The sequence below is a fragment of the Pantherophis guttatus genome, chromosome 5 (genome assembly GCF_059756535.1).
Source record: "Pantherophis guttatus breed Tessera chromosome 5, ASM5975653v1, whole genome shotgun sequence".
Classification (NCBI taxonomy): Eukaryota; Metazoa; Chordata; class Lepidosauria; order Squamata; family Colubridae; genus Pantherophis; species Pantherophis guttatus.
In genome coordinates this window covers 100,225,483-100,247,371 of record NC_142067.1, presented here as the reverse complement: position 1 = coordinate 100,247,371, position 21,889 = coordinate 100,225,483, and the positions used below count along the sequence as shown (strand labels likewise).

The window sequence follows — 21,889 nt, the reverse complement described above, 5'->3', positions numbered from 1 at the left end:
CCTTACTTTCAGCATTTCTGTTGTTTTCTGTTCCTGATGCCCCCTGCTTGGTGCTTTATTATGGACAAAGAATAACTATTGATTGGTAGTAGTGCTAAAGAATTTTAACAGCACTAGCAATTCATCTTGGCCATGCAGGGTAATAATATGCTTTTATATTTCTCTCATTAGATTTATTTCAGTCACTGATAATCACTATTACTTTAATTTTCCTGGCAATATTCTAAAATGATTTGTTGATGATATTAGCTGAAATAGATAATATATGAGATGAGAGTACCGTATTTTTCGGAGTATAAGACGCACCTTCCCCCCCCCCCAAAAGAGGGTGGAAATGTTGGTGCATCTTATACACCGAATACAGTCATTTCTGGCCTCCCAAAGCCCTGCCCCACTCATTCCATTTTTGTGAAAAACAGGCCCGTTTTTTGCCCGATTTTCACAAAAATGGGAGCATTTTTGCCCTCCCCCAGCCCCCAGAAGCACTCTGCAGGCCTCCCAAATCCTCTGCGCACCTCGTTTTTCTCAAAAATGGGGCACCCAGAGGGTTTGGGGGTCCTGCAGAATGCTGCTGGGGGAGGGCAAAAAGGCCCCCGTTTTTGCAAAAAACGGCACGCAGAGGGTTTGGGAGGCCTGCAGAGGGCCAGGGAGGGCAAACACTTTTTTTTCCTTACTTACCTCTTCAAAATCTTAGTGCATCTTATGCACCGGTGCGTCTTATAGTCCAAAAAATACGGTAATTGAACTTTAAGTATATAGAGAATATTCTTTACCTCTGAGCTACAGAAAAGAGACAGATCTTTTATGTAACATCCGTCCCTCAAAAGAACACTCCACAGGTAATTTGTTTAAATGGGGTTAAGTCATAGCCAACACACACACAGAGAAGGATAAATTAAATCTTCATTTGATAATACAGGGGGGAAAAACATTTCTTTCTCCTCCCTTTTTCTCTGAAACTAAGTTAATTGAGAGAAATTAAACTAATTAATACTGCCATGTAACAATAGGTGAATATGTCCTTTTAAAATTTCTTCTCAAATGTTCTTCCATCCAATTACAGGTAGTCCTCAACCAATGACCACAAATGAGCTCAACTTTTCTGTTGCTAAGTGAGTCATTTGTTATGTGAGTTTTGCCCATTTTATGACCTTTCTTGCCACAGTTGTTAGGTGAATCACTGCAATTGTGAATTTGACGACATGGTTGTTAAGTGACTTTCCTTGTCAGAAAAGGTGATTGTATGACCGTAGGACTCTGCAACCGTCATAAATATGAACCAGTTTCCAAGTGGGCAAATTTTGATCACATGACTATGGGACTGTTGCAATGGTCGTAAGTGTGAAAAACTGTCATAAGTCCTTTTTTTTCAGTGCTGTCGTAACTTCAGTCACTAAATGAACTGTTGTAAGTCAAGGACTGCCAGTATTCCTTATATACGATTGGGATACAGTTTTTATAGCTGAGTCCCTAGTGCAAACAATAAGATCACTGTAATCAAATCCTTCTCTGTGGTTGCTCTCTGTATTATCTTACCATTCTCCCTGATCACCATGTTAAATTTTATCAACCCAGGGCTTTTGATAATTCCCCCAAAATTAACAAACGGAGTTCTCTTCAATACTTCTCTGTTTCCATGTTTCTGCATTTTTATATGTGTTAAGCAAAATTTCTCTTTTTCTGCATAGGCAATCTTGATGATCATGCAATCGTAGTGCTAATTTTTTCATTATAGGTATAGGTATATATCTTTAAAAACTTGAGCATTCAGTTTCCTGTATTAAAATATTATCCTTATAAGTATTATGGCAGCGGTGCTGTCCATGGTACATCTCTACTGTAGGTAGTTTAATGAAGTTGCCAAAGAAGATATTATAGTCCATGTTTACATTATCAAACTACTCCTTATAATTGTAGAGAAATAGCCCTATTAGTATTTTTGATTTATAGGTTCAGTAGTACTTAACTGATGAATTTATGTGATGTAATAAAACTGGTTAATTGGTGTTAAATTTATCAGCACCCATGTTCAAAAATGTAAGATTTGTATTACTATACTGTACTTGTCTTATTGTCTCTTTAATATGATTTTCATTCCCCATGCAATATATCCAGGGTAAGTGTAAAATACCACACCCAGTGAAAGAAACTGAAACCAGAAAATCTGGTTTCAACACTGCTGTGTTTTACATATTGCTTACATCAGAAAAATGTACTGTAATACTGGATTTCCCTATTCACATTTATTCTCCTCCTTAAATTCATAGATTTGTCATGCCACAAACTCATGACTCAGTACTGCTTTTTAATGTTTTAATGTAGTTTTTCTGTTTTAATAAGCGTCTATAGGTCATGAGGGGAGTACAACGTGACTTGTCAGATTTGCTGAGCTGTGATTTCCAACATCCTTAGTCAGAGCTAAGAATGAAACTTTAATATGATGAAAATAATTACAATGAATTTTCAGTTTTTGAAAAATAAATTGATAGGTGGTGCTAACTTAGAATTTCATGTAAATTTACCATCATAATAGGTGATCAGTAATGGAAATAGAGTAACCTCTATAGATATATTTTAGCAGCACAGCTTACTACTGCTAACTGAATACACAATGATTTATCATAAATGCCATCGACAATATCTTCATTTTTAAAATACCCTCTATGTTTATGATAGAGAAAATCTATTCTCTATCAGACCAGAACACATTGACTTGCCCTTACCAGAAACCAATGTACAGAGGTAATAGTACCAACTTTAGCTATATGGCTAAAATGCTTGGACCATAATTTGATAATAAATATTATTTTGTGTATGTTTTTATTACTTTAATGTTTTTACATTGTTGTAATTGTTTTATAACTTTAGAATTGTAAGCCACCCCAGGTCACTTGGTTGAGTTTGGTGGCTATAAAAATTGAAGGGAAGGAATGAATGAATGAGTGATTGAATGAATGGATGGATGGATGAACAAATGCTGCATGAAAATCATAACATCATATAATGGACGCTTTATGATGCTTTACATGGATAATGTGTCCCAAATTCATAGGAAATAGATAATTCCTATTTGATAAATAGAATCAAATTGTTATTATGATAACCACCGGTAAATAATTGGGAAAAGCAAAGGAAATATCCACCATAAATAACTCCTGAGTTATTTAATCACTTTAAAAGTGGCTAGGGATGATGGGGAAAACATTTTTTTAGAAACTCCTACATACAAATGACTGCAGTTAAGATTTTTTTTAATTTTTAGGTCTGTGTTCCAGACTTTTATTTATTTGTTTGTTTGTTTGCTATTTTATTTTTGTCCGTTCATAGAAGCAATAGTTGGAGCAACTTTTCCAGGTATCTCTTCTAGATAGTTTTAGAAGGAACAGTTGAAATTAATAGGGCCAAATTCCTTGGAGTGAGCTTTCACTCTGATGTTAAAGTAAAATAAATTTATATTTGTATATTCATCTGTGTAAGCTAGTTTTATATCTGAATTATTTCTATGCATATTTCATATGAGACTTGGCATATTCTAACTTGTGGGATTTCTGTCTTCCTTTTCATTTTCTGGTACCTTGGTTGTATTATTAATAGTTAAGGGACTTTCTGGCATCAGGAGTTCATCCATAAGAGCCATACACTTATAATAAATATAACAGGTCTCTAATGAGTGTGACCTAAATGGCATATACGGTATTTTTTGTGTGTGTATAACTACATTTCAGCTTCCCCCCCCCCCCACTTTCTTGGTTGTTGAAGGAAATTTTCAACCCTGATGGTTACAAATTTAAGGTGAAAAGCTATACCACTAGAAATTTTGGACTTTGTACATATAGAACTCTTTGGACCACATCTTTTTCACACATGAACAAAATGTTCATTTAGAAGTAGTAGTAAACTGAAACACTGTGTGTTAAACTATGTGGATTTTCTGAGCTAATGCCTTGATAGAACGTGATAGTTTCATGTACGTATAAATGTGCTTGAATAGCACTAGTATATATAAACTATCTTTTCCTTATTGCAGGAGTCTTTTTCCTAATTAAAACACATTTGATGAGTGAATGTTCTGCTTTGTAAGTTCGGATGAGGAGTGAGGGATTGTTTTGTGTAAGAATAATCATTTTGCTCATGGAATTCATCTTTCAACATGTGTTCCTTGACTTTATGACATCTCATTTTAGAACACTATTGCCAACTTCTGATTCTGAGTTAGATTCCTTACAATACTGTGACATTACTGTATGTTGTTAATAGTTATATTTTAACATTGCCCACTTTAGTACTATATATACCTTTGATTGTATAAAAGGATTTAACCTAATATTGAATACTGTTGTGAAATCATAAAGCACTTTAGAAAAGAAAGATGTAAATATGAACTTTTACTCAAAAGTTCTAAAATTACTCAATCCCAATTTCCATGGAATTGATTTTGGGGGTATGTTTGGTTTTAGATGACATCATGCATCAGGATATTGTTCCCCTCTGTGCTGAAGATATTGAAGATGAGTTAAGAAAAAAGTTTGCATATCTTTCAGGTAAGAATTAGAAAATTTCTACTGGACTTACTGCTAATAAGGTCATCTCTTTTCCTAGTAGTCATCCTATTTGCTTAATTCCTTTGATAAATTGTATTAAAATATCAAGACCAAATAGTGGCTTGAAATCCGATCAATTAAATTTCTAAAATGATCTTTTTAGATGCTAGCTTGGGTGTGGGAATTAAATATTATATCTTCACAAAGTGACATTCTGAAGTCCTTTTATTATATGTCATCCTTCCCAACCTGAGCATCCTATATAAGAGGGATTTAACAGAAGTTAAATTTAACTTTCAACCATCCTGGCTAGAGAACAGGAAAGTGCTTTGAGTCCACAAGGAGCCCCAAATTTCCACCTCATTTAGATGGAGAATCTTTGGGGGAAGAAGTAAGATGCATATATAGCCACTTTGTCTTATGAGGGTTAAAGTTGTTCTTTTCCTTATGGATCCAAGACCTTAACAGCATCACTTTATCAACCACGAATCAAAATATACCACTGTTAATGTCAGCATGGAGTCCCAGTTTTGTCTAATGATTAAGTCATCAGCCTAAAAACCAGGAGATCATAAGTTCCAATCCTGCCTTAGGCATAGGGCCAAGCTGATGGCCTTGGACCAGTCAGTCTCTCTCAGCCCTAGGAATCAGGCAATGACAAACTATTTCTGAAAAATCTTGCCAAGAAAAATGCAGCAACTATTCCAGGCAATCACCAGAAGTCAAAAAGTGATTTGAAGGTGGACACACACAATATCAACATACTGATGATGCTTGACCCATGTTGATGGATAGTGTTATCCAGAGACATCCTGTTGAACAGGAAAGGGAAGAGCATTGAAATCTGAGGCACCTCACAAACCAGAGTTTTGGGCTGGACTCTTCCTTCTTGTCAATACTGAGTGGAATTGGCCAAGAAAAAAGCAGAATTAATGCAACACTGTGCTTCCCATTCTCAAACCTTGTAATCAGTCCAGAAGGATACCATGAAAGCTGCTGAGAGATCAAGAGGAACTGGACGCTTGCATCGTCCCATCCTGGTTTTGCTGGATTCCTGTGGTTATAATCCACCTTCACTGCTCATCAGGCCATAATATCCTTCTCTGTCTTTTTTCCATTCCGTTTGTTTACTCTACACGCCTTTAATTATGGATATATTTATCCCGTTTATAAACGGGATAAATATACTATATCTATAACTATCTATCTATCTATCTATCTATCTATCTATCTATCTATCTATGGTACTATCAAATTTGATGATAATGCTGTTCCTTTGTCCCTATGAAGTTTAATGTTAAAAGAAACTCCACTTGACTTTTCTTAGGCCCAACTATGCTCGCTTTGGATTCTATTTAACATTTGCTCTTACCTTCAGAATATTTTTTTCTTTCTTCCCTTTTCTTTTAAAGTTCTTTTTTAGTTTTCAATCGGTACTTCTTCTGTTATGTTCTTCTCTAGTGCACTTGGTGCTTCTTTCCTTTCTATTGATTTCTCTCTTTTTGATTTTAACAGTGTTTAACAGCTGAGTATTTTGCCATCAGATTAAATTTTGAGCTCCAAGTCTTTCTTAAGCAGTCCTTCAGAGCCCTTTCACAAGACATCCTTTTTTTTTAATCTTCCTTTTGTGTGATCCCCTTCAGGAAAAATCAGAAGTATAGAAGTAGGATAAAAGCATCCAGAAAAGCTAGGGGAGGTGTTAAAGTACAACTTGTTATGGTGGCCGTTTTAATGGAATATATATATCAAGTGCACTTCTGTTTTTGGCCCCTGCTAACTAAAGCTTTTTGCATTGCTAAAATAAGTTAAACATGATTTCAGTAATAAAAAGAATTTAAAAATGATATTTTTTAAAAAAGAAACCTATATTGAAATGAAATGCTGCAAACTAAAACCAATTAAAATCTAAGATTTGTAAAGTTTGAACAATTAAAAAAGTCTTTACCTTACAAAGCTCAAAGATGTGCATTTTAAAGATAAAATGCTAGGGTAATGAAACATCTGCAAGAAAACAAGCAAGTTTAGTGAGCAACAAGGACCCCTGTACTACAAACATTCTCCTTTATTGATAAAGGACTTCTTATATCTTCTATTTCTTTACTATCCCAAACAGAAGTAAAACATGTAGCAAGCCAGAGATATGCAAACACTGATATTGGAGAGACACATATTGTCCTCCTACTTTATAATATAATATTTCACTCTTTCAGTATAGATATACAGCCTGATCTGAATTGGAATGTGCTGAATTGGAGTGCTTTGAGACTATATTTTGTCAAATATCTTGACATCCATAAGCATTTCTCTTTTGAAGTGAACTTTTTGGCAGTGAAGCAAAACTACTCTAATTTTGCAAAAAATCAATTATATAACTTGTGTCTTGGTCTTCATTTTGTATCTACAACACTGGTTTTGATTTGATCCCATTGTCACTAAAACAATCAGTAACAGTCAATTCATCTAGTTTCATATTAGTCCTTTTAAATAACATGATAAAAGAGTTATTTTGGGAATGAAATTCTTTTCTTTCTAGGTGGACGAGGAAGAGATGGCTGTCCTGTCATCACTTTTCCTGAATTCTCTACATTTAGTGAAATTCCAGAAAAGGAGTTTCAAAGTGTTTTGACATACCTCACAAATATCCCCAGGTAAGGGTCCCAGCTATAATTGAGCAATCTATACAACCTACCGAAAAGTCCCGCCAAATTTTTTATTCATAGTAGAATGCAGAGTCTTGTAACATTTTTGGCTAAGAAATATAGGGCAGAGGGAATTTTTAATGGAGTAAACAATTATAGAACATTTTTCAATATAAAACAGGGCATATTATTATTTGAAAGAAGCTGAAAGTAGGAGTTTGATTTGTTTGTTTGTTTTAATATTTTTAACCAGAACAATAAAAGAGAACAAAGAAAATTTTCAAAACCAACAAAAGGCAACAGAAACTAGCTAAACTCAAAAAAAAAAAAAAAACCTCACCAAAAGGGATTACAAACTTTCTACACATATTGCACTTTCAAATATTAAACAATACTTAAAACACCTCTAAATCTAAATTAAGGTATCATTATAAAATGTCATGAAATCTACTCCTGAAAAAAATATATTGTGTCATTTTTTATTAGTAAATAAAATTTCCTTTTCAAAAACAGATAATTTCAACATTACTTGAATCCAATCCTTCATACTAGAAACATTGCAACTTGTTTTTTTTTTCTCAAACTAATGTAGTGCATGAGTGATTCCTTATTTCCTTCTCCTTCTCCAAATGACCTTCAATCTGCCATTAGATACCATTTATCTGGGAATAAGCTCAATAAATTTCAAAGAGAAAGTTAGGAGATTGTACTACCAAGGTAGAACAAAGATGTAGTGTGTTTTAATGCTTCTATATTTGCTCACAAGAAGTACTTTTTATTCATTGGACCTTTAAATTAAATAAATAAGAAAAAGTAATAAGAAAAAAGCAGGTTTAAGCAGTTTCTAAAGATTTGAATAAATAATGTAGAGAGCTCAGGAGATGGGATCTGGTTTTCTCAGAACAAATGCCTGGAAAAAGTGTTCAATAAATGACATGCAATTGGTGAAAGTGCCATTGTATTGCCATGATTGGTACTGAAGTACTTAGGTAATATTCTTAGCAATACTCTTCGTTTTATCTGAAGGCTAAACTATCTAGTTTTTCAGAAAGTTGCATGCAGAGCCATATCAATCTTTAAATGACACAATTCCTGTAGCTAGTAATGTTTCTTTTAAAGTGTTCCATTGAACTACTTTTTATCCATGATGCCAATTTTAGTCAGTTCAGATTGGGCATGAGAGTCACGGTCTTGATATGAATGGAAACTTTTTTTTAAAAAAAATTAAATATATTTTTCATTTTCCTACATTATTTTGAAATTTTGTACTTGTTTATGAAGGATTTGGTAAGAGCAAAAATTCCCTATCCCTCAATTAAGTGGTGGTATTTCTCTTCCTTATCACTGAGATTCCTTTTCAGTAGCATAGTTCCTTCTTCCAATAAAGAAAAGACACTGCAACTTTTTTTATACACAATCTGCTCAGCATACACAATAATTAGACATTCAAGTCATTTTGGTTTATGCTTGCCTGTCATTTCTATTGCAAATGGCTGGCAATCAACTTTTCACATTACATGATGGGTTTGTATCTTCAAGTAGAAAACAAGAATGTGTCTCTTTCTTTGCACTCTCCAACTGCAGCACATGCAGCTGAGCAGAGCAAAAGAAGGAAATATCTTGCTGCCTCTTTCCATCTCGGTGTCTTTCAGCTATAGACTGTTGTGGATCTTCCTTCTTAGCTCTGTTTCCTGTTTAGAAATTTCTGTTTTTGTTCACATGACCCTTTAAAGATTGAGGCTAGCAGTGTTAAATTTCTTAGAACCAGGAATATAGAACCTAGAAACTTATATTTCATAAGATGAAAGTTACCTTATTCTACATATAAAATTATGTATTAGCGACAAAAAACACTTAAGGAAAAATAGTTTTTATTCTGGAGTGGACATTATTGATAGTTCTTTAAAGGATGGATTGTCACTGTACAAGGAAACACAGCCACTGAGTTAAAAAGAGATATATGTGTATAAAGAAGCATATCAGATTAATAAAACCCCTGGTCTTCAGGAAGAAGGGTAATGAATGTTTTGAGCAGCTGAACTTGCATGTAATGTTTGTTGACACTGTTTTAATGAGAATTATTATTATATCTTATTCTATCTATTAATCAACATAGTTGAATGGGCTGGTATAATAGGGCATTCTTGCTGTAAGATCTGGTGAATCAGTTCTTTTTTCTTTCCTCCTCTTCCTCTTCCTCCTCCCTTTCCAACTCAGTTCACAAGATGCTGGAATTGGATTTATACTTGTTATAGACCGCAGGCAAGATAAATGGACATCAGTGCGCACCTCTATAATGCGAATTGCGGTGAGTTGCTGTGCCGCTAATGCTTTTTTTCCCTTGACAAATCTATGTGAATTGAGTGACGTGTTTATCTTCCAGAGTGCCTGGATCTATTTTTTTTAAATATAGAAATGGTATAAAATTATCTGCTTCTCAAATAAATGTTGCTTATTTGAGAAGCAGAAATAATTTGCAGTAATATAAAAGTGGTTTTAATAAAATTTGAAGTTCGTAGAAATTGCTACATTATATTTAGAGATTCAATGAATATTTTTTATCATATCAATATTGTGGTTTTGTTGATTATAAAATTACATACAAATTACTGAACATTTACTGATAGTCTGATATTCTGTTTGTGTTCACTGCTTTTAATCAAATATCTGCCCATGGTAAACTACTTAACACAGAATTGAAACTTAAAAACATTTTAAGATGCTTGTTGTGTTCACTATCACAGATTTGTATATACTTTTGTTTATAATGAGGAATATAAAAAGAAATTGATAGAATTTATAAGCAATTCTTAAATTACCACAAAAACTGATACTTTATTTATGTTTCTATAAAACATATATGTTTCTGTAAAAACAATAAAAACAGTCTTCTAGTACTGTGCTAAAAAAGTAAAGGTAAAGGTTCCCCTCGCACATAGTGCTAGTCGTTCCCAACTCTAGGGGCAGTGCTCATCTCCATTTCAAAGCTGAAGAGCTAGCGCTGTCCAAAAACATGGTCATGTGGTTGTTACCTTCCACCAAAGGTGGTTCCTATTTTTCTACTTGCATTTTTCCGTGCTTTTGAACTGCTGGGTTGGCAGAAGCTGGGACAGGTAACGGGAGTTTACCCCCTTACACGGCACTAGGGATTCAAACCGCTGAACTGCCGACCTTTCAATTGACAAGCTCAGTGTCTTAGCCACTGAGCCACCGTGTCCCTTTTAGTACTGTGCTAGTCATGTGTTATTTTTTTCTTTGTATATGTGTTTGTGGTTAGTTTGGAGGGAGGCCTCATTAGAACTGAAAAATACTATATTAAATCAATATGCATGTAGATTTGTTGTTCTTTCTGGAAAATGAGAATCAAAGATAAAATGGCTGATTGTTTTATGAAAGCAACACCTTTGTTTTAGGCTCTCAATGGATTAGAGATAAGCATCTTTTTCCCTTTTAAATAGCCACATCATTTATACAGTAAAATTTTTGAGTTGTTAAGTTTTCCATTTAAGGGAAATTGTATCTCATAATTACATACAGGAAAAATATTAAATCTAGAACTAGTAATTATTTACTTAAAGGCAATAATAAGGACAGGGCTTTCAGAAATTTGAAGGAGATTTAAGGAATAATGTCCAGAAAATGCTGCCCATTTTCTAAAATCAAGATTGTTATTATTTCTATGGTACAAGAACACTAGAGTTAGTTATAAAGTTATTTTTTATTAGAATCTCACAAAGGATTTTTTAAAGTTAATAACTAACATTTCCAAGTCTAGCAATGTTTGACCTAGTTCAGGTAAATTCCGCATCTCCATTTTCTAACTTGAAGTAAGTGATGGTCCTTTAATGAGGGAAAGAAGGAACAGATAAAAAGTTTATGGCATTCTGATGCCTATTTACTGAGACATGATTCTCTCTCTTCCCAGCTGATGCACCCAACCCTTAAGCAGTTGGGTCCATCAGCTGTCTCCTTGACATGAGCTTTGCTATAGTTTAGCCAACAAGATAGTTGCTGTCCTGGGAGATTAGTTAATTGATTGTGGGTTGATATGCTTGCCTCATCCTCCAGAATGGCAGGGATGAACAGTTTTTATACTACAGATTAATAACTATTCACCCCTGTTTGGATGCAGAATAGGTTTTACACTTTTTAATTATAACCAATGGACAATTTCCCTTATTAATTCCATTTTATGCTGTAGCAATTAGGGTGCGACCAGAATAAAGTTACCTATTAGCTCAATATCATTCTTTGTGACCCTATTTTAATCTATGCTCACAGCCATTTCAAACCATGAAGGATCAACCCATTGTCATTTAAATCATGGTTTTGAATAATTCTTGATGTGTGGTAATAATAGTTTGTCTGATTCAACTGGCATAGCATGTATCATTATTTCAATCAGAAGAAGGAGAAAGGAAGTGGTATAGAAAAGTGGGAGGAAAAGTGAACCAGTCACACATTTCTGATCTGCAGACCATAAACATAAATGTTTTGAACAACTCTGGGCAGTTTACAGTAATGGATTGTATTATTATTGTTCAATAATAAGTACTGTCTTTAGAGTAGAGTAGAGTAGAGTAGAGTAGAATAGAATAGAATAGAATAGAATAGAATAGAATAGAATAGAATAGAATAGAATAGAATAGAATAGAATAGAATAGAATAGAATTATTTATTGGCCAAGTGTGATTGGACACACAAGGAATTTGTCTTGGTGCATACGCTCTCAGAGTACATAAAAGAAAAGATACGTTCGTCAAGAATCATAAGGTACAACACTTAATGATAGTCATAGGGAAACAGTCAATATAAATCTTAAGGATACCAGCAACAAGGTTACAATCATACAGTCATAAGTGAGAAGAGATGGGTGATAGGAACGATGAGAAGATTAATAGTAATGCTGACTTAGTAACTAGTTTGACAGTGTTGAGGGAGTATTTAAAGTATGAGACAAATATAGAAGAGGAAACAGTTCAGATCTATAGCCTCTGGCCTTGTTTTTAAATGTCCATGATTTGATACAGATTTTTTCCCAAGGTGAAAAACCTTACTGTATTTGGATTATCATTTTATAAACAAGTTTGTACCACATCTAAAGTTTTGAATTTTTTAAAATATATATTTTAATTTTTGTATTTTCTCAAACTTCTCCAACTTTATGGCCCTTTTTATTTTCCAAAATTAAAAAAAAAAGTCAACTAGGAGGCAATCTTGGAAAAAGGCAAGCATAAGGAAGTTGGAGCTAATTTTTTTTTTTATTTGATTTATATGCCGCCCTTCTCCGGAGACTCAGGGCAACTTACAATGTGTTAAGCAATAGCCTTCATACTTTTGTATATTTATACAAAGTCAGCTTATTGCCCCCACAAACTGGGTCCTCAATTTACCTACCTTAGAAAGGATGGAAGGCTGAGTCAACCTTGATTTAATTTTAATAGCAATGCCAGACTTGCTTCTGAATAGTTCCAGTGACTAAATATTTCTATTTCATTGAGATCTGACACTGTGTGTGTTTATATCCTTTATGTCCTCTACTACATTGCTGTGTCTGAAAGATGTTTAGTTCCACACCTATTTCAGGAATGTATTTCCTAGCAGGATAGCAGGAGAATTGTCTCCATTTTTTACTTTCAAATTCTTTTTCAGTACAGATGATTCTGTAGAGCTGGTGTGTTTCAGGGCCCACACCCAGTTTTAAGTTGGCATTTGTGAACTTGATAATTTGTTTGTCTTTTGGGGGGTTTTTTAGACGCATGAGGGTTGGGAACTATTTTTAAAAACTGGTTTTGAGCTATCTGTCAAAGATAAGTAAAGATAAGCTATCTTCATTGGCTTCTAAAGCTTTAGGGAGGAACAGATTGGCTATGGTGAGGTAACAACTTGAGGAAACATAGCGTGATCATCCCTGAATGAGCTAGCTGTGAAGAAAACAGAATCAATATCTTTCTAGGTGGCAAAGTTTATTCATTTATTCATAAGGAGCCTGAGTGGCGTAGAAGGCTAATGCCTCCTACTAAGGCAGCATTTAACATCCAGCTGCCTGCAATTACTGCGAGTTCAATTCTCACCAGGCTCAAGGTCGACTCAGCCTTCCATCCTTTCTAAGGTGGGTAAAATGAGGACCCGGTTTGTAGGGGCAATAAGCTGACTTTGTATAAAAATATACAAAAGTATGAAGGCTATTGCTTAACGCATTGTAAGCCGCCCTGAGTCTCCGGAGAAGGGTGGCATATAAAAATTTTAAAAAATAAAATAAAATAATTTCAGAACCCTTCAGCTCATTATTAGCTTGTAGAAAATGTGACAAGTTCCAGAGCATGTCAGTGAAGTATAGCATGCATTTTTACCAATATTCCAGAAATTGTTTTTCAGCTCTAAATTCTTTATAGAAATAGAAAAGGAAGTCTGAAGCTCTCAGAGTTTAAAGTAGATTATGTAGATTCAATAGACATTATGTAGACTTCTACATAATGTCTATTGAAAATACATTGTTTCTCAGAACATCTGGATTTCTTCAGCAAATATGAAATAAAGTTTCACTAAAACCTAAATAAAATTTCAATTTAATGGAGATTTTTTTTTTTTTTCTAGAATGAGTCACAAAATCACTTCCTTCTACTGTATTTTTTCCATTCAGGTTTTGTTATTGTTTTTAGTTCCTCATAGAAAACCAACATAGGCACACATATCTCAAATGCCATACATCTTATCTAAAATATAATGAAGCATTTCTGTTTTCTGATTACAACCAAAAGATCCAATGGAGTGATCAGGGATGATTTTGTAAGATTAACCTGTATTAAGCAGGCAAAGCTTTTTTGTTTACTTGTTTCTAAATGTGGCTAAAATGTTTTTTGCTTATAATAAAAATTCCATTGAGGCAAAAAGTACCGGTATATGTGATTTTTTTTTCTCAGGCTTAAGAAGGCAGAGATGGATGGAACTATGGTATATATACAGTTTAGCTTTTGAGAAGCAACATGTTATTATCTATAAAGTGCCTGTTCTTAAATAAAATATGATGCCTAGAAAAAAAAGACAATTGTGTATTTTTCAAGTACACTATCAACTTATTCTTCTTCTTTATAAGTTATTTCAAAGAGTCAAAGTTTCTCTTGTTCGGTATAAATATATCATCAATTATATAATAACTAGCTCAGTTTAGGCAGCACATCAAATCATACTTTTAGGAAAGCTTATCTAAGATTTGGTGCAATAGCTTAATTAAAAATGACATCAGCTACAGAACCTATCTCGGCACATAGATCTTGGAAGCCATAAATGATAATTTGGTATAATATCTAAATTGGCAGACTATAATTACATCCATTTCCATTACTCCATAGAAAACCCTAGTTTGCCTATATCTGAAGTTTAAAATGTAGTCCAGTTTAATCTATAGTTAATATAAAATAAGTGTAATGTAATTTGTAAACTGATCTGTTGATTCTATTTAATCTAATAATATGTTAAATATGATGATTCTCTTTCACCATTTTGCAGACATCATTTCCAGCAAATCTGCAACTCGTTCTGGTTTTGCGTCCAACTGGATTCTTTCATAGAACTCTCTTTGACATTGCCTTTAGATATCATGGAAATGACTATAAAATAAAGCTGCCGGTTAGTGTTCAATCTTTTTATTTTCATTTGTAATTTATTTTTGTGCACAGAGTAGTGTGATAAGTACACTGAAATAGTAAAAAGTATGTCTTTAATATAACTTTTCTTACACTTTTTTTCTGCATGAGCAATTTTTTTTCATCACTAATAAATGGACAAAAAAAATTATAGAATTTTCTGTAGACAAAATGATGGATTTAAAAAAAACGAATTTTAGCCTATGCTTTTTGTATATTTGAAATTATGTCATTTTAAAATAATTTTAATCTTTTAACTAAGATATGAAAAAGTACTAATTACTATTCATTAAGTAATATTTATTGTTTATTTTGGTGACCAGGTGATAGCATTTTTAAAAAACATGCATAAATGAGGTCTATTGTAGATGTTCTTATTTAAGTACATTTTTAAAAAATGATTTAGAAAAAGTACCTTGGATATTGTGAGTGAAAGAGTAAAGCATTTATCTGCTGTTCATTAAAGAACTGACTTTTTCAGGCTTTGAAAGGGTTAAAAATTGTTTGATATTAATTTCAATATTAATTAAAGGACTCTTTAAAGCAGCTACAGGTTTATCTGTATTGCTCTTTGAGTAATAGAGATATGCTGTCTTTACATGAGGTCAAAAGAACTTCTTGCAGAACATTTTCAAACCATGCTCAGCTAATATTTATTTGATATAATTATATAGTTAAAAAAAAATTAATGTGGGGAAAAGTCACCCAAACTCACACCCAAGCCTTCTTTGCTAATAGGCAGGAACTTTTCTTGGATTAGTTAAAATAATATTTATTTATTTATTTATTTATTTATTTATTTATTTATTTATTTATTTATTTATTTATTTATTTATTATATTTCTATACCGCCTTTCTCCCGTAGGACTCAAGGCGGTGTACAGTCAAGAAAAATATAGACACACAAACATCATAAAATTGCTAATTAAAATTATTACTTAGTTTGGTCAATTAAATAAAACCCAGAATTAGATAACATTTAAAAAATCATTCACATGTTCGTATGTTTAGCCCCGCCTGTTGGAACATCAGGGTCTTGAGGACACGGCGGAAAGCACGGAGATCAGGGATATTCCGTATCTCCGGGGGCAGTTCATTCCAAAGGGTTGGAGCCCCCACAGAGAAGGTCCTCTCCCTGGGAGTCGCCAGTCGACATAATTTGACTGACGGTACCCTGAGTAGTCCCTCCCTGTGAGAACGAACTGGTCGGTGGGATTTCTGCACAAACTTCTGAGATTTTCAGAACTATTCTTCAAGCAGTTTAAATGCTATTATATTGGATTATAAGGCTTCATAAATCATTCAACAAGGCCCATCTGATTGCTTAGGTGCACAAACAGAGCATCTGCCTGCTGTTCTTTAAAACAGCCCTCTTTTTCCAGGGTTATGTCACTGTCCTCTGAAGTTGCCACACAAGCCTAGGAAACTAAGTGGCTGCTTTAAAGATTTCCAAACAAAATTTTACTTTTGTTAATGCTCCAAATAACCCTTTTCCATCAAATCTAAAGTATTGCTAGCCCTATTAGATAAGAATAAGAACTTCTGCTATTTTATATGGTCTATAAATGTCAAACTTTTCCTAGTTATTAAGATTACCACCTTGATTGAAGGAGATATTTTATATGCTGTTATGAGACTGAACCTCTCCTTTATCTGATTAATCATGTTTCATTGAATACTATTATTTAGTTTCATAAATACAAATTTGCCAAAACTACCAAAGCAAAAATCCAAAAATCATGTTAACTGTATTCACTTGCTGTTGTGATTTCTATCTTATAGATCATAATGCTGAGCTCACTAACAGAATTAAATAACTATATTGATACAGCCCAACTAACTGAAGATCTTGGGGGTTCCCTAGATTACTGCCATAATAGGTGGCTTACACAGCGCACTGTGAGTTTTTTTTAATTTTCTATTTTATACCCTGTTAATAGATACAAATTGAAATACCAGTGATTGTATCTCAAAAACATTAGGAGTAATGAATTTGGAAGTGTTGAATTGTATTAAAAGGAATTTTTGGACCTACAATATATCTAAATGACTGATTTGCTTTTTTTATTATGAAAGACTGGGAGAATTAATGAAAGGTACAAGGGTTTTATAGATTCTGAATGTGAGACAAATCAATATTTTAGTACAGGTAATCCTCAATTTACAACCGTAACGGAGCTAGAATTTCTGTTATGTGTCATGTTCTTAAGTAAAGGCATCCATGTGTTTGACCCAATTTTATGACTTTTTTGCAGCAGTCGTAAAGCAAAAACTGTAATTATTAAGCCCATTGTCTGCAATGGCATTTTTTGCTGGGAATCTGAAGTGCTCTGATTTCAAGCAGCAAAAAAAAACCACCATTATAAATTGCATTCATGTGACCAAGGACACTGCAAATGGCCATTAATGCAGGTTGGTTGCAAGTACCCAAAATGTGATCACATGACCGAGTTTTTTCTGGAAATTTTTTTTTAAAGTTTTTGAATAGCTAAGCAAAATGTTTCCAGCATAATGAATGGAATTATAAATAAAAGCAATGAAATGGCTTGGGATGAAACTGAAGTGAGGACTGCTAGACAAAATATTCTAAAAGTGGCACGTGAAAGAATGGGGCTGAAACAAATGCTGGAAATATTGAAGTAAATGTTTGTCAAAAGACCTGAAAATGGCCAATAGAATTTACATTTAAGTATATCAGAAGAAACATAAGTTGAAGAATGTGTAAATAGGCTTCTTAATTGTGTATAATGAAATGAGAAGTGATAGGGTGTTGAATGAATGTGAACTCTACAAAAATCAAAAGAGATCTATATCAGTGGTTGCAAATCTGTGGTTCTTGGAAACCTGGGGAACTGCGATGTCATCACAGGGGATCCATGAAGGCTTGAAGAAATGTTATGATTTAAATCCTGAGTTAAGTTTTGGGGGTCCATAACCATAATCCATGGCCACAAAGGGTATTTAAAGGGGGTCCATGGTGAAGAAAAGGTTGAGAACCACTGACCTATATAAAAGAAGTACATGGAGGTGGTTTAATCACAGGTGGAATGATTCAGTTGCAGAACAAATACATGGAAGAAGGAATAGATGAGAATGTTGTAGTTGAACAGAAACCCTGAAGAAGTATGAGATGAGGACTTTAAAAAATAAAAGGGAGTGTATGAAGTGGTATATGATCCTGTAGATGCACATCTATTTTTTCAAAGATAAACAGGTGCAGAGGGATTAGTTTAGTATATTTAGCTATATTTCCATTTCTTTCCTTGTGTCTTTTCTTTGACTTATTGTGGCTTACTTTTTTGTGCACTTTGCATGAATATGCAAGTATGTAACTAAAACATTTTAAAAATAATATTTAATAGCATAAGTATACTTTAAAAGTTTAAGGATATATTGTTAAGGAGTTAATGGTAGAGATAATTTTTAATAGAATATGTATAGATTGAGATTGAATTGAAATTGAACTGTGGAGTCTAGGAACTACCAAGGAGAAAATGACAACCTCATCAAAACTGGCAGAGCAAGTTACTGTATATAAACAAGGAGTAAACCCCATTCTCACTTGCATGGTTGATGCTACCTAGTTGGGTAATGAAATGTCTCCAAAGAAAAAATCAAACTCACGAGTCCGTGAAGGACCCTCAGAGATAATTTTATTTATACATATAGACATACATTTATATTTAAAACAAAATGTATAAAGACATGTCTTCCGTGTCCAATGTGTGTCATGTATTTGTAATTCATAAGGATATAGACAACTTTGCTCGAATGGTTAAGCAGATACCTCAAACACTTCAATCCTTTGGGAATGAGCTTGCAGAAGAAGAGCTACCAAATGATGCTCAGGCTACCAGCTACCTCCTAGCAGCACATACAGAAAGGAGAGACAAAATGAAGGTATGTTAGAGTAATCGTTAGATAAGATGATTTTATTGAATTATCCCATTAACTGGTGCTTAGTTTTTTTTTCCTTTGCAAATTTTTTCTTTGAATGTTGTGTGGTATCCTCCTTTGAAACAGTGCCAGTAAATTTTGTGATCCCTCACATTTTCCATGGATGAAGTTTTAAAACATTTATATTGCTAAAACAGTAAATAAAATCCTATGTAAATAAAATATGGCAAAGCAATACCTGTAACATGATTTTTAATCTATAACAAATGGATTATTTAACTATTATTTTGATCTTATAATGTTAGAATAAGATTTTTGGGTTTGTGCACATATGCACACACAATTAGGTTTTGTAATTTTTTGGTTATATTTGTTTTATTTATTTTTAAATCTTTTTATCTCACCTCTAGATTTCACATGTATTCCGAGCAGCAAAATACACAGGTGCTGGCTTTCTATCAGTGTAAAATCAAACTGTTGCTCAACTATGTAAAAAAAAAAAAAAAAAAAGATAGCATAGGCGTGAATTTGCCACATACCAAAGGTTACCCATCCTTAGCTCATACTGTATGGTTTCAAGACCCTGGGAGGGCATTTCCAAGCTGAATTCTCATGAAACAGAACCCTTCAACTTTTCTATAGGAAGAATTGAAAATAGCATTAAAGCAAGGTCATGATATTCTTCATGGTATTCGAAAACCGGTCCTTGAAAACCCAGAGTACAAATTGAATCCAGATCAAACAGAAAATCAAATTACTTAGCTCATACTGTATGGTTTCAAGACCCTGGGAGAGCATTTCCAAGTTGAATTCTCATGAACTATACACCCTTCAACTTTTCTATAGGAAGAATTGAAAATAGCATTAAAGCAAGGTGATGATATTCTCCATGGTATTCGAAAACCGGTCCTTGAAAACCCAGAGTACAAACTGAATCCAGATCAAACAGAAAATCAAATTACTGTGGAAAGGTGAGATGCATCTAGTATTTTAATATATATTTCCACTGTATTCCTACTTTCTGTTTCTAAAATCTTCCTGACAGTAAGATTTTAATACTTTTGTCCAATATGGAAAACAAGTGTCATCAGGCAAGTTACATTATTTCTGTCAGCAAAAGAATGAAAATTATTTTGCGAGAGAATATTAGCTGTAGTTATATTGTTCCTTGAAAAAAATAAACCATCTGGCAAAACAAAGCAAAGATACCGATAACAAGTTAGCATTTGACCTTATGTTCAAGTTTTAGAAACCTCATGCCTTCCCACACAAGTTAAATACATCCATTATTTTGTATGTTCCTAAAAGTATATTTCAAGCCTCTATGCCCCTCAGCTTTCTAGCAATCTGCTATCATCTTCTTCCACACACCCACCTTCTTCCCATCAATCTACCTTTCTCATCAATCTTTCCATTACATTAGATTTTCATTTGATAGTTAATATATTTTTCAATGCTGTGAGTTTTTTTTCTAACAGTTTCATATCCTTTCCCTTCTTGGGATTTCTCATTCCCCTTACCCCACCTTCAATTGGGTAATGCTTGATACAAAATTTCTTTATTCGTCTTTTTCTTTTAAGGCTTTTATCTCAACTAGATGAAACAGAAGCAGCTTTTGATGACTTTTGGTATAAACACCAGCAAAAACTTGAGCAATGCTTACAACTTAGACATTTTGAACTGGATTTCAAAGAGGTATATGATATGTTGGTCTAATTAAAACAATTCTGGATTAGCACTATTTTTACTTAAAATTTTGAATTTTCACTTAAAAGCATCAATTTTCTTAAAATGTCATTTATTCTGCACTAGACAATACATTTCATCAAAGATTTTTGATCATCCATTGTATGATTACCATAGTTACACTTTATCAGTATTGACTTACTTGATGTGCCTTAATAATTTAAAAACTTGTCTAGTTTAATGAAAAGAAGGACTAGGAGTGACATGATAGCAGTGTTCCAATATCTCAGGGTCTGCCAAAAAAAGAGGGGGTCAACCTATTTTTCAAAGCACTTGAGGGCAAGACACAAAGCAATGGATGGAAACTAATCAAAGAGTGAACCAACCTAGAACTAAGAAGAAATTTCCTGACAGTTAGAACAATTAACCAGTGGAACAACTTGCCTCCAGAAGTTGGGAATGCTCCAACACTGTTTTTAAGAAGAGATTGGACAACCATTTGTCTGAAATGGTATTGGGTTTCCTGTTTGAGCAGGGAATTGAGCTAGAAGACCTCTAAGTCCTTTCCAACAGTGTTATTCTGGTATTCTATATTACTAAAGAACCATAATATAAAGTTTCTCAAAAATACTGCATATATATTTTTCTATGATCACGACCCCTAACTGATTTTTATGATCCAAAGTCTGATTTGTAACTTTGCTACACTGTTGTGACTTAACAAAAAATTATATATTCTATTTCATTTAGGTCAAAACAGCCCTTGAAAGTGTGTCTGAGAAATTATTTCATTTCACAGAAATTGGAAACAGCAGTTCACATGTGGAGCACCTTCTGAAAGATCTTGCCAGTTTTGAAGAAAAATCACAAGTAAAGATATAAGGTTTCTTTATTTTGACATATTTTTCTGTGGGACATATTTATAAAGAGATAATGTTACAACTTATATTTTCTACTATATTATTTTCCTTAGGAAGTTTTGGAAAAAGCCAGCCTACTAATTTCCAATGGAGAGCAGTTTATACAAAACAAGCATTATGCCATGGACTCTATTCTTCCCAAGTGCAGTGAAATCCAACATCACTATGAAATGATTCTTTCAGAAGTGAATAAAAAAAGGGATCTCCTAAACCATTCATTTGAATTACATAGACGGTTGGAAAAGGTAAACCTAATCTTCTCCACTTCACTTCTTACTTGCTTTTTTTATACAACTTTATCAAGATTTTAAACAAGATAAAAACTAAAAAGTCAGATTTAGAATAAAGTAGAAAATAAAAGAAAGAAAGGAAAGATAAAGTCAAAAGTGCTGGAAAAAGAAAGAAAATATAAAAAAGTAACTTCCAATTGTCTTTTACAGCAGTTATAAATATAAATTAATATCTTCCTCTATGAATATAGCATGGCTTTTATTTTTAATGAAGAATATTTGTAGAGTTGACATAAGGGGTCCTTGATGCTCTCCCAAACTAGGTAACAT

The 21,889-nt window shown here is 33.4% G+C and overlaps 1 protein-coding gene across 9 annotated transcripts in view; it reads left to right on the top strand.

Annotated features, from left to right (window-relative positions):
* The window catches only part of MCF2L (MCF.2 cell line derived transforming sequence like), a 90,932-nt gene that overhangs the window by 41,558 nt on the left and 27,485 nt on the right, over positions 1–21,889 (top strand). For all 9 annotated transcript variants that reach the window (XR_015734544.1, XM_087895418.1, XM_087895416.1 and 6 more), the window contains 10 exons: positions 4,458–4,541; positions 7,075–7,189; positions 9,398–9,488; positions 14,690–14,809; positions 16,609–16,725; positions 18,577–18,726; positions 19,570–19,694; positions 20,304–20,418; positions 21,160–21,279; positions 21,383–21,574. Coding sequence is in view for 8 of the 9 variants with exons in the window: in XM_087895418.1 (XP_087751544.1) it covers positions 4,458–4,541; positions 7,075–7,189; positions 9,398–9,488; positions 14,690–14,809; positions 16,609–16,725; positions 18,577–18,726; positions 19,570–19,694; positions 20,304–20,418; positions 21,160–21,279; positions 21,383–21,574 (1,229 nt within the window). In the remaining variant the exon portion in view is untranslated. The remainder of the gene's footprint in view (positions 1–4,457; positions 4,542–7,074; positions 7,190–9,397; positions 9,489–14,689; positions 14,810–16,608; positions 16,726–18,576; positions 18,727–19,569; positions 19,695–20,303; positions 20,419–21,159; positions 21,280–21,382; positions 21,575–21,889) is intronic.